The 12,934-nt window shown below is 46.2% G+C and overlaps 1 protein-coding gene across 2 annotated transcripts in view; it reads right to left on the reverse strand.

The window, feature by feature from the left end:
• Positions 1–12,934, reverse strand: part of EPHA6 (EPH receptor A6) — a 1,141,406-nt gene that overhangs the window by 19,289 nt on the left and 1,109,183 nt on the right. For both annotated transcript variants that reach the window (XM_040338721.1, XM_040338722.1), the window contains exon 15: positions 1,144–1,337. In XM_040338721.1, the coding sequence (XP_040194655.1) occupies positions 1,144–1,337 (194 nt within the window). The remainder of the gene's footprint in view (positions 1–1,143; positions 1,338–12,934) is intronic.

The following is a 12,934-nucleotide window of genomic DNA, read 5'->3' on the forward strand; positions in this document are numbered from 1 at the left end:
GTGTGCCATTTAAATTAGGCGCGCTCCCGCGCCGGACCTACTGCGCATGCTCCGTTTTGAAATTCCCGCCGTGCTTTGCGCGAAGTGACGTCATTTTTTCGAATGGCGACGTGCGTAGCGTACGTTCGTATTCCCGGACGTCTTACGCAAGAACACAAATTTTTTAAATTTCGACGCGGGAACGACGGCCATACTTTAAACAGCACATACGTGGGCTGTGTAAAGTTAGGGCAGGTAAAACGACGACTAAAATTGCGACGGGAAACTAGACTAGCGACGACGTAACGAACGCGAAAAACCGTCGTGGATCGCCGTAAGTACTAATTTGCATACCCGACGCTGGTTTACGACGCTAACTCCCCCCAGCGGCGGCCGAGGTATTGCATCCTAAGATCCGACAGTGTAATTCAATTACACCTGTCGGATCTTAGGGCAAACTATGCGTAACTGATTCTATGAATCAGTCGCATAGTTAGGAAGACCCTAAAACAGAGATACGACGGCGTATCAGGAGATACGACGTCGTATCTCTTTTGTGAATCTGGCCCAGTGTCAGTAGCAGCCAGGGAGAGCATGATTGAAATCTGGGGGGACATAGCCCACCCCAGCACCCCCTAGATCCGGCCCTAGAGTACAGTATATTATGATCTGATATCTGAAAAAATTATCTTTGCATTGTTTGGTTCGGGTCTGTGCTGCCTGCTTGACCTCTAAAGTGTGTAAATGGTTTCTTAAAGTTTTCTTTACTTATATTCTTTGCTAGATGGAACTATGGGTGCCCTTCAGTGCAGAATCTGGGGGCATGCATAATACATTGCATTTTGCTAGACCCCCCAACTGTCAACTGTCTCCTGAGCCTCGACCTTCCATACATGCACACAACCCCATCCAACGCTCCATATACACAAACTCTATTGACATCAGCAAAGCAAAAAAAGGGCTGCAGTACTTACAGTGCCATGAAGAGGCTCTGTAGGTTACGCATTTATTTGCAAATGTGTGCAATCTAAACCTCTGGTTTTAACGTGAACTGTTAGACAGGGACATTCAGTTTGTTGCAAGCTGGTTGGTAAGTGAGCTGGGAATTTTTCTTTGTTGTTGGACATGCATTTTCACAATATCACCTTTCTTTATCTAACTTACCCCAGAATATCCTCGACTAGTATGTTTAGGGCGCTGGGGTTGCGAATGAGCTTGTCTAGAAAGCTCACAATATCTGAAAACTTGGGTCGGTGATTCCTTTCTTTCTGCCAACAATGGAGCATCAACTGATGCAGAGACACTGGACAGCCCATTGGAGCAGGGAGACGATATCCTTCCTCTATAGACAGAATGACCTAAACAAAGAATAACATAAAAAGCATTATATTACATATGCACATATAAACTTCAGGATCTCATATACAGCACACACAATAAATGATGTTTAATAAAAAATAAGTTAGAATGATAGAGTGGGTATTTAATTATAAAGCAGTTATTTGATAGTGAAAAACATGTCTTTGAGGGAAGTTTCCCTCAGTATACTCCAGTGGTCAAGTCCCGGGGAAAAAAGTGTGGGAACTCCCACCAAAGATCCACCTTTATGTTACTGGCCGCTTCCTGTATATGGATTCATCAGGTAGAAGGTTCTTTCTAAATCCCGCGATAACTCGCGGCAGACCTCCGCAATGTCTCCTGGGAACAATGACAAAAGCTCCCAGGAGACATTGCGGCATCGAGGAAGTGACGGAATACCCGCACACTACCCCATGAATCCATATACAGGAAGCGGCCAGTAACATAAAGGTTTAGAAAGGTTCGCCTGCCCCTAACAGTGATTCGAGCTGGGCATCGCCGCTTAGTGAAGGATTGGCTCAGGCGGCTCGGCTGCTCTAGTCCTGCAAAGGGAACTGAGTTCCTGCTGTGAAAAAAGTGCAGGAACTCCGTTCCCATGCGTTCCCGCAGGACTTGAGCCCTGGTATACTCCCTTCCAACCATCTCCAAATGGAGAATTGTTCTGGAGAAGAGTAGGGAAGAAGGTGAAACAGAACATGCATAGGCACAAGTCCTAAAGGAAAATGGAGGTGTGTTCTAATTTTAACCACTGAAATGTTTAACTTCCATGCTCTAAAACAAATATCTGTACTATGATCTTCTTCTTAGAGACTCTAGGTGGTGTGTCTTTTTTCAGACATATCTCATTTATTTAAAGCAGAACTAAGCTCTCTCAGTCAGCATTGACTATTTGCAATCCCTTTTCTGCTAGCATTAGTAAATACATACCGCCCAACATTTTGAGATGGGAATGAGGGACACCTACTAGCAAATGTATGTAGGCATAGGACACGCCTTCTGCCACATCCCCTTAAAAGGAGAATTAACCAAAAGAAAGGTTAATAACATCCACAAGGGCTTTTTTTTTTACTACTACTATTCCTTTATACTGCCTTTTAAAATTTACAAATGCAACAATTTAGAAATTGGATGAAAGGTTTCGTGCTGGGAAACACTTTTTGAAAGCTAAAAAGTGAATTTTTTATACAACTCTATAGGATTAGACCAAAATGAGGGACAAATGAGGAGGAAAGAGGAACAGAGGGACATTTCTCCAAATCAGAGACAGTCCCTTGAAATCAGGGACAGTTGGGAGGTATGGTAAATAGATAGGAAGGCATATTACATTTACTTGTTTTAAACTTTTTTTTTTACATTTATTCAGTTGCTGCATGGTTTCTGGCCTAGGCTATGCACAACCTCTTGCCTGAATTCCAGAGCTAAGAGCAGATGGATTCCATGAAGTAAATATTACATGAATCATCTGCCCTTACTCAAGATGGCTGCAGCAAGAAAAGCTAGGGGGTGTTTTTCAAAGTGATTTCTCTGCTAAATAAAACACGGAGACATGGATGGAAGCGTGAGTTTGCTTTGAATATTACAAATGAATTAAATAGCATTTGTGGTGCTCAGGTACAGTTAAGTTCTGGCTTGAAATTAATTGTTTGGTAGTTTGATCGTACCCTCCATGGCCCAGATTCAGGTACGACTTGCGCGGGAGCAAGTGTGATTTGCGCCGCGCAAGTACGGATTTGCTCCCAGGCAAATTTGCGGGTGACCCAGAAAGCAAGCTAAGCCTGAAATGTGCCATTTTTGCACGGAGGCAGTTTCTCTGCCCCGGCGCAATTAAGGGGCAATTTTGCTCAGGGAGCAACTTGCGCTCTCATGGTTTTCCCTCAGCAAATATGCAAATGAGGAACTGCCACTGATTCATAAACTTGCGCGTGTGAGGAGCATTTTGCTCCCAAAGCGCGCAAGCTGTTTAGCCGGGGAAAATTTGCACTTTATAAAAGCAGGGGCAAGTTAGCAACAGATGGCCACAGGTCAGCTGGAGAGAAACTACAGCACTCCTCACCGTGTGTAGGGACTACAAACAAAAGCAAAAAAAAAAAAACTTTGAGCATAAACTAAATATAGAAAAGCTCCTAATCTGAGCAAAAAAAAAATATCCCCCAAAAAAAAAAAATATAAGCATAATCAAAATAAATAGAAAAGGCTCATTATATGAGCAGCAAGGCATAGGTAAAAAATACAAAAATAAAAGGAAAATCATTTTTTTTTTTTTTGGACATCCTTGTGCCAAGGGTGCCCCGGCTCTGGCTCCTCAGTCTGCGTGGTTAAGCCTGTGGTGGGGATGGAGCCTGGGCTGAGGATGGAGCCTGTGGTGGGGATCGAGCATGGGGTGGGGATGGAGGGGGGGAAGGAGCATCAACCCCTACTTCCTCACTCCTGGCAGGTGGTGCCTGCATGCCCTCCATGGCGTTGGCCAGGCGGGTGAACACGCTGTTGGTTTGGGCCAACATCCGCAGCTGCCGGGTGGTATTGGTCCTCTGCTGCTGCCGGGTTAATCTCCCCTCCCCCCGCACAGCAGCAGTGTTGGCCTCCACCGCACCTGCCAACCTGCTCACCTCCGCTGTTAGCAAAGCGATGGTGCCCTGCTGCTCAACCATGCAGGTGACCATGGCTCCACAGTTGGCACTGACTTCCTCCAAGCTCTCAGTATCTCGTATCCCCCGGTCAGCATGCAGGGTGAGGGCCTGCTGCAGAGAGGAGGAGGTGGATGCCAGGCTGTCCGCCACCCGCCTCAAGTCTCCCACCATGTCCCCTATATGGCGGGTCTGCCGGGCCTGCTCCTCCTGCAGACCTTCACGGAGGCTGGAGGGTACACCCCTAGTTTTACATAGAGCCTTTCTTGGAGGAGAGGCTGGGGCACGAACTGAGGGAGAAGAAGGGGAGTGGGCCACACTGGAGGGAGGGACACTGGAGGGGGGGACACTGGAGGGGCTTGCCCTGGAGGGGGATGACGTGATGGTCGGGAGGGTGGTGGGGAGGTCAGGGATGGTGGGATCCTCCTGGAGGTACACAGATTCATCCAGGTTGAGGATAATGGACTCCTCCACCACTTCCTCCTCCCTAGATGGACTATGGGCGATATCCTCCTCTACCAACATGCCCAGGATCTGCAGGGGGCCTGACTGGACCCCATGATGTTCTGGGGATGGCGTGGGTCGCCCTACAGCCGACGATGGCCCAGCCTCATCATCAACATCTGTGGATGACACAAAAAAAATATGTTGCTGGAGCAACACACTTATCACATGTTCCCTTCTACCCCCTCCCATGATACACAGCAAATATGAGAAATAAAAACTTTTTACATCTTCCCTTCTACCCCCTCATATGTTCCCTTCTACCCCCTCCCATGATACACAGCAGATATGAGAAACAAAAAACTTACCAGTCCCCAAGTCCCCAACAGTGGAGTCATAGCCTGGCAGTCCCTCCACCTGCTCCAGCGCTAGACTCTGAGAGATGACCTCCTCCTCCGGATTGAGTCGCACAGAACAGGCTGGTCCTCCTCCGGTGCCCCTGCTATGCTTTCTGATTAGGACAATTTTGTCCCTGACTCGACTCATGTCAGTAAATTTTTTTTGGATGTCCTCCCAGGACCTATCCTCAATGCCCAGGGCATTTATGTCCAATGTAATAGCCTCATATATTGCCCTCCTTTGGGCTACGGTGGTATTCTTCCGCTCTGAACCAAAAAGAACGGCAGTATGGCGCGTCAGTGCCGCAAGCAGTATATCCATCTCAGCGGAGACAAAATTTGCTTTTCTTTTTTTTTTCTTATCAGGAGGTGCCATCTCAGAAAAAATGGCAAAATTACCTTGCTCAGGGGGGGTGGAACAAGCAGGATGTAATTTTGCACAGGACCTGCGCAGGTCTGCCCCTATTTATTTGCTCAGTGCAAGCAGGTGGGCAAAATTTGCCCTGAAAATAGGCGCAAACCACTGCTGAGTGGAAAAAAAGATCATTTGCATAGGGCACACCCACTTTCACTTGCGCTGCCTTAGGCCCTGATTTTTGCCTTACAAAGGAGCAAATTAGCAGACAAAAGGAATCCTGAATCAGGTGGCAATCTTTCCAATTTGCCCCAGCGCAGAGCAAATCAGCTGCTCTTCACATGTGCAACTAATGGGCAAATCTACCTGAATCTGGGCCCATGTCTATATGTGAACCACTGTTTATAGATATTGTTGCAGTCTGATATCTCATCGCAGTTATCGGATGAGGATTATGCTATTTAAAGGGGTTGTAAAGGTATAAGTCTGTAACTACACACAGTACTGCAAGGCTTTTTCCCTGGTGTGGAGTGTCGTGCTCACCCCCTCTCTTGGACTACAAGAGAGTCAGGACGCTCTCTACGTTGCAGATAGAGAAAGGAGCTGTGTGTTAGTGGACGTCCTGACTCTCCTGTAGTCTAAGGGAGGGGGCGAGCACGACACTCCACATCAGGGAGAAAGTCTTGCATTACTGTGTGGAGTTACAGACAGAAGAACAGGAAGTGAGGATTTCTCAGAAGAAATAAGGACATTTAAAAGTAAAATGGAAGGATGAGGTAAGTGAAGGAGGACTGCACTAAGGTAAAGGAAGCTATTTAGGAAAAAAAATTTACCTTTACAATCCCTTTAAGGGTTCCCCTAATGGGTAATAATGAGTGCTTTCAGCGGTAAGTCCCAACTCTATAGACAACAGATGCCCCTCATTCCTCGGGAGACATCCTCACTTCTGAAGCTAGTTTTTCAGTTTAAAATAATCTGTACATGTTGGTAGTTCACTGCAGTGAATATCTATTCATATCCAGGCCTGATATCATGGATCCCTTATTTTGCATTTAGAGGTCTGCATTCCCATTGATCCCAATCAAAGTGCAGTTCCTTCTGGAGACTCTGCCAACTCCTGATATCCGACTCGCCAATTGTTATAAAAATTTCTGGTTGTGACTCTAAAAATAAAAGTTAACTCTGCAATTGCAGAAACAGATTCACTGGACGCAATCACTGTGTTTAAAATGTCCCTTCTGACAAAATGTATTTATTACATGTTATTTTATATATAGATAAGAAAGGGGTGGCGTGAGATGTTATTAAAAACGAACAAATAGAAATATGTTATTAAAAGCTAGCGAATAGAACAATTGCAAAAGTAAAGGGGGGAGGAAAGATAGAGAGAGCTTCTAGCAGAAGTTGTGTTTGTGTGTTAGGCCTCGTACACACGACCGAGGAACTCGTCGTAAATTAAACATCGTTTTCCTCGACGAGTTCCTTGTTAGGCTTGTCGAGAATCTTGTCAAGCTTTCTTTGCGTACACACTGTCAAGACAAAATCTCGTCGTTCTCAAATGTGGTGACGTACATCACGTACGACGGCACTATAAAGGGAAAGATTGATTCCAGTGGCGCCACCCTTGGGGCTGCTTTTGCTAATTTCATGTTACTGCGTGTTAAGTAAAAGTTTGGTAAGAGACGATTCGCGCTTTTCAGTCTGTTACAGCGTGACGAATGTGCTATCTCCATTACAAACCCTACTTTTACCGAAGGCACGCTCCCATCTCATACCTTATTCTGAGCATGCGCGGGTTTCTAAGCATACACACGAACGTGTTTCTCGTCGTAAACCAGCCCGACGAGAAACACGACAAGGAAATTTAAACTCCCGTCAAGGAAAGAGAGAACTTGTTCTCTTTTTTTCTCGTCGAGTTCCACGACAGTTATCTTGACGAAAAACATACACACGACCCTTTTGCTCGGCAAAAAAGCTCTGCCACCAAGTTTCTTGATGGATCCTGTCGAGGAAAATGGTCGTGTGTACGAGGCCTTAGGCCTCGTACACACGGCCGAGGAACTCGACGTGCCAAACACGTCGAGTTCCTCGGCGAGTTCAGCCCTGAAGCCGCCGAGGAGCTCGGCGGGCCGAGAGCTCCCATAGAACAACGAGAAAAAAGAGAACATGTTCTCTATTTTCTCGACGAGTTCCTCGGCGGCTCTATCGGGCCGAAAGTGTACAGACGACAGAGTTTCTCGGCAGAATCAGGCTCTGACCGAGTTTCTCGCTGAATTCTGCCGAGAAACTCTGTCGTGTGTACGAGGCCTTAGGCTCGGTTCACACTGGAACCGCTGTGTGTCACCCATTCTCTGGTTCAGGGACGAATCAGGGGCGAATCTTTGCCTGAATTTGACCCTAAAACAGAGCCAAAGATGTTTCTGTGCAGTGTGCCCCGCAGCCGCCCAGGAGATATGTGAACCGGCTCCATAGAGAGCTGGTCAAATTCTCCTGCTATGCAAATTGGATGTGGAAAAAACCCACATTCAATTCTCATAGGTGTGAACCCAGTCTTAAGTGAAGGTTACAGAGCACATTTCAACATTGCGAACAAGATGGAGTCTCTCGTGCTTAAAAGAACAATACAGTGAAAGTCCATGTCATTTGACATTCTTGAGAGTCAGCCAGCCCCGCTAGGTGCGCTGCACCTGGTAATGGAATGTTAACGCAAATGGCATTCTATAACAGCTTAATATACACTTATATAGCAACAAGAGAAAGCTTGTCGCAAGCAGCACCATTATATTTCCGATTACTACACCTTATAAAATAAGTTAACCAGACTGCCGTTGTGTAACGTACCTCACTGGTATAATATTTGTGTTGCACCCAGAGGTGAGACAATTAACTGTTCTACATTCGAAATAAGATCATAGCAATTCACACCAAGTTACCAAAGTATTTGCCTTTCGCAGCCTAATGAGAATAATGCCACAACATCTACGTGTAACAATGGCCCTGAGTAGTGAAACCCAATGGCCCCCGAGTTCATTTACCAAGTAATTCTATTATCCCTTTATAATTACTGCTCATGCTGCGCCACACTCTCCGGAGGCGTTTATTGTAGATTTAACTGCAAAAAAGGGCTTTTGATGAATAAATTGAGTAGAAATTGTTACACTTTCTTTTTCCCCCCATCAGTCTGAACAATGCAGTGACATTCCCTTTGGATAAGCGCTTACTCTTGGGAGACATGGCGTTTGCGAACAGCCTGCCACACTCTTTGTTCAATTTTCCCAGGCAATTATGTCAGCATTGTTTGAAATCCATTAGCTGTTCTTTTTTTTTCCACTCAGAAAATCGGTGACTCCTACAGTGTGCATTAATTTATACATTCACTTACAGATCGAAAAGAAGTCTTTTAGAATTGTTCTTTTTGCGATAGATGCACTTTGCCTGAACTTTTGTTTTTCACTGATATATAAAAAAAAAAAAAACTATTTCAAACGCTGGCTGCACATAACACCTGCAAGAATTTCCAGCATTATTTTTTAGATTCTAAGCGAGAACAAAAATGCCTTTTAACCTGAAAAAACTTTCAAACCATCTGTAGAACTGGAGTACTAGGTGTCCTGTTATTCAGTAATGGAGTGCACTGCAAGGTGCTCAACATATCTGTTAAATTGGGAATCTATTTTAGTGAAAGCTTTCACACAATCGTTGTTATTTTTAATATCCAGCACGTAATGTAAGTATAGCATCCTGCAGCAAAATTTTTTATTTAGGAAGAAAACATAGGCCTGATTCACAAAGCACTTGCGCCGACGTATCTCAAGATACGCCGTCGTAAGTACAAATGTGCGCTGTCGTATCTATGCGCCGACCCACAAACTAAGATACGCCTAAGGCCCTGTACACACAAGAGGATCGATCCGCTGAAATTGATCCGCGGATCGGTTTCAGCGGATAGATCCGCTGGTGTGTACGATCCAGCGGATATTTATCCGCGGATATTTTTTCGGGCCGACCGATTTCCAGCGGATAAAAATTTCCTAACATGCTAAGAAATCTATCCGCTGGAATCGGCTCCAGCGGATTGATCCGGTGGTCTGTACAGACTCACCGGATCGATCCGTCCGAACCCATCCCTCGCATGCGTCGTAATGATTCGACGCATGCGTGGAATTCCTTATATCACCGCGGACGGAATTCCGCGGGGATTTTGATCTCCTGGTTAGTACAACCAGGAGATCAAAACCCGCCAGAGGATTTATCCGCTGAACCGGTCCGGAGGACCGTTTCCGCGGATAAATCCTCTCGTGTGTACTAGGCATAAAAATAGGCTTCATCCAACCGACGTAACTTGCCTACGCCGGCGTATCGTGGGCACATATTTACGCTGGACGCATGTGGCGCTCCCATTGATTTTCTATTCAAATATGCAAATGAGGGAGATGCGGCGATTCACGAACGTACGTGCGCCCGGCGCATAATATACGCGGTTTGCGTAAGTCGTACGTCCGGCCTAAAGTTATTCCCCATATATGAGGCGCAACCCATGCAAAGGTATGGACCAGGGAACATAAGCCGTTGTATTTTACGTAGTTTACGTTGGACGTGAATATGGCTGGGCGTAGGTTACGTTCACGCCGTAGGCAGTGATTCGACGTATCTTAGGCAGTTGTTTTGACGTGATTGTGAGCATGCGCACTGGGATACGTCCACGGGACGGCACAAGCGCCGTTCGTTATATGTATCTGTCTGGCACTCGGCCCATCATTTGCATGGGGTCACGCCTCATTTGCATGTCTCACACCCACTTCAACCTACGCCGGCTTACGCCTTAGAAACCCAGCGCAGATTTGAGAACAAGTGCTTTGTGAATTCGGTGCTTGTCTCTCTGTGCTGCGTTGGCGTAGCGTATAAAAGATACGCTACGGCGGCATAAATATGCACCAATGTCTGTACAGTGGGGTATGGGTGCATCCATGGCTTTTGTGCGGTTTTAACCACGGCCCCGTAGGCTTTCTATTCTATTAAGTGGAGTGTTTTGGGCAGATTTCTTTGAAAGTGCAGACAAAGTCTTGCATGCTGCATCTTTGGTGTGCTTTCAGAAAATGAGGAAAAAATGCACAACCTAATAGAAAAGCTATGGGACTGTGGCTAAATCTGTGGATTAAGGCTGCATTCACACCTAGGCGTTTTTACGCCCGACGCTATTGCAGCCTGCAATACGCTGGAGGGGTGATTTAACATTGTCGGCTATGGAGATAGTTCACATCTCCACACCGAACGCCGAAACGCCGTATGCCTGAAGCTCAAAAGAAGTCCCGGACCCTTTTTTTCAGGCGTCTTTCGGCGTTCGGCATAGCCACAATCACCCCTCCGGCGTATTGTAGGCTAAAAAACGACACGTTTTGTCGCGGCAAATCGCGGGACAAAACGCCACAATTTGTCACGGCAAATCGCGGTACAATACGCCGCGTTCAGGTGTGAATGCAGCCTTAATGTGCGAAAACTGTAGAAACACCCACACTGCGTTGACACCCCAGTGCAGCAGTGAGAAACTCGTCTAAAACGTAATTATGTACTTTTTTTATTTAACTGAGCACATTTTTTTTTCCTCCGGTGAGGATATTTTTTATTCATCATTCTATTGTGATACTAATCTCAAAGTCCTTCTGTGACTTCCCTTCCTGTCCCTATTACTATGACCATGCTGCAATATTTGATGCACTTCAAAACCTTGGAAACCTTTTTAAATGCCTACCAAAGCTGTGCCATCAGAGGCTGTAGTTGACCCAGATACATACTAGGGCCAATTTAGACAGGAGCCAGATGCGCAAGTCAGCCACATGAACAAAAGTTCGGTCTACTTTACATACAGTATCTCACAAAAGTGAGTACACCCCTCACATTTTGTAAATATTTTATTATATCTTTTCATGTGACAACACTGAAGAAATGACACTTTGCTACAATGTAAAGTAGTGAGCGTACAGCTTGTATAACAGTGTACATTTTCTGTGCCAGCAAAATAACTCAACACACAGCCATTAATGTCTAAACCGCTGGCAACAAATGTGAGTACACCCCAAGTGAAAATGTCCAAATTGGGCCCAATTAGCTATTTTCCCTCCCTGGTGTCATGTGACTTGTTAGTGTTACAAGGTCTGAGGTGTGAATGGGGAGCAGGTGTGTTAAATTTGGTGTTGTTGCTCTCACTCTCTCATACTGGTCACTGGAAGTTCAACATGGAACCTCATGGCAAAGAACTCTCGGAGGATCTGAAAAAAAGAAATGGTTGCGCTACATAAAGATGGCCTAGGCTATAAGAAGATTGCCAAGACACTGAAACTGAGCTGCAGCACAGTGGCCAAGACCATACAGCGGTTTAACAGGACAGGTTCCACTCAGAAAAGGCCTCACCTGTCGACCAAAGCAGTTGAGTGAACGTGCTCAGTGTCATATTCAGAGGTTGTCTTTGGGAAATAGACATATGAGTGCTGCCAGCATTGCTGCAGAGGTTAAAGGGGCGGGGTGTCAGCCTGTCAGTGCTCAGACCATACGCCGCACACTGCATCAAATTGGTCTGCATGGCTGTAGTGTCGATGGAATCCTCTTCTAAAGATGATGCACAAGAAAGCCTGCAAAGAGTCTGCTTAAGACAAGCAGACTAAGGACATGGATTACTGGAACCATGTCCTGTGGTCTGATGAGACCAAGATAAACTTATTTAGATGCCTACCAAATGCCTAACACAGTTGCTACAGATTTGTTGGCTGCACATCCAAAATGCAAATCTCCCGTTCCACCACATTCCAAAGGTGCTCTATTGGATTGAGATCTGGTGACTGTGGAGGTACAGTGACCTCATTGTCATGTTCAAGAAAGTGGTTTGAGATGATTTGAGCTTTGTGACATGATGCATTGTCCTGCTGAAAGTAGACATCAGAAGATGGGGACACTGTAGCCATAAAGGGATGGACATGGTCAGCAACAATACTCAGGTAAACCGTGTCATTTAATTGATGCCCAATGGGTACTAAGGGGCCCAAAATGTGCCAAGAAAATATCTCCCACACCATTACACCATCAGTCTGAATCGTTAAAACAAGGTAGGAGGGATCCATGCTTTCATGTTCCTTTTACGCCAAATTCTGACCCTACCATCTGAATGTTGCACTGGATATTTTTTTTTTTTTTTGGACCTTATTCTGTAAACCCGAGAGTTGGTTGGGCCTGAAAATCCCAGTAGATCAGCAGTTTTTTAAAAAATCAGACCAGCCTGTCTGGCACCAACAACCATGCCACCAGGGCCGGCACTACCACTAGGCGAATTAGGCAGCCGCCTAGAGCGCACTGCCGCCTAGGGCGCAGCCACGGCCACTAGTTCCCTCAATGTGTGACACTGACAGTAGTAGTCCTTACCGCGCAGTCCTGTGGAGGGAGAGGAGGCGCTGGGACATTGTCACAACCTCGATCATCCAGTCAGTGGGTGGATCCATGTGCTCCCCCTCCCCCTCCTCCCGCGCTCTGCGGATCTCCTACCATGTGCAGAGCGCGGATAATGATGACTGCCGTCGCCGCTGAGCAGCTCCTTGACCTCCTCTCCTGGATAGATAGACGTAGTGTGGAAGTCTGGAAGACCTGCCAGAACAGCGATCATCGGAGAGGTACTGTGAATGACAGTCCGCTGCCCGACACTGACAGCATCCTGTGACGTCACTGCCTGATCGAGGGTGCCCCGAACATCCCCGCTGACCTCACACACAGATCTAATGCTATGATGCCAC

The sequence above is a fragment of the Rana temporaria genome, chromosome 2 (genome assembly GCF_905171775.1).
Source record: "Rana temporaria chromosome 2, aRanTem1.1, whole genome shotgun sequence".
NCBI classification, from domain to species: domain Eukaryota; kingdom Metazoa; phylum Chordata; class Amphibia; order Anura; family Ranidae; genus Rana; species Rana temporaria.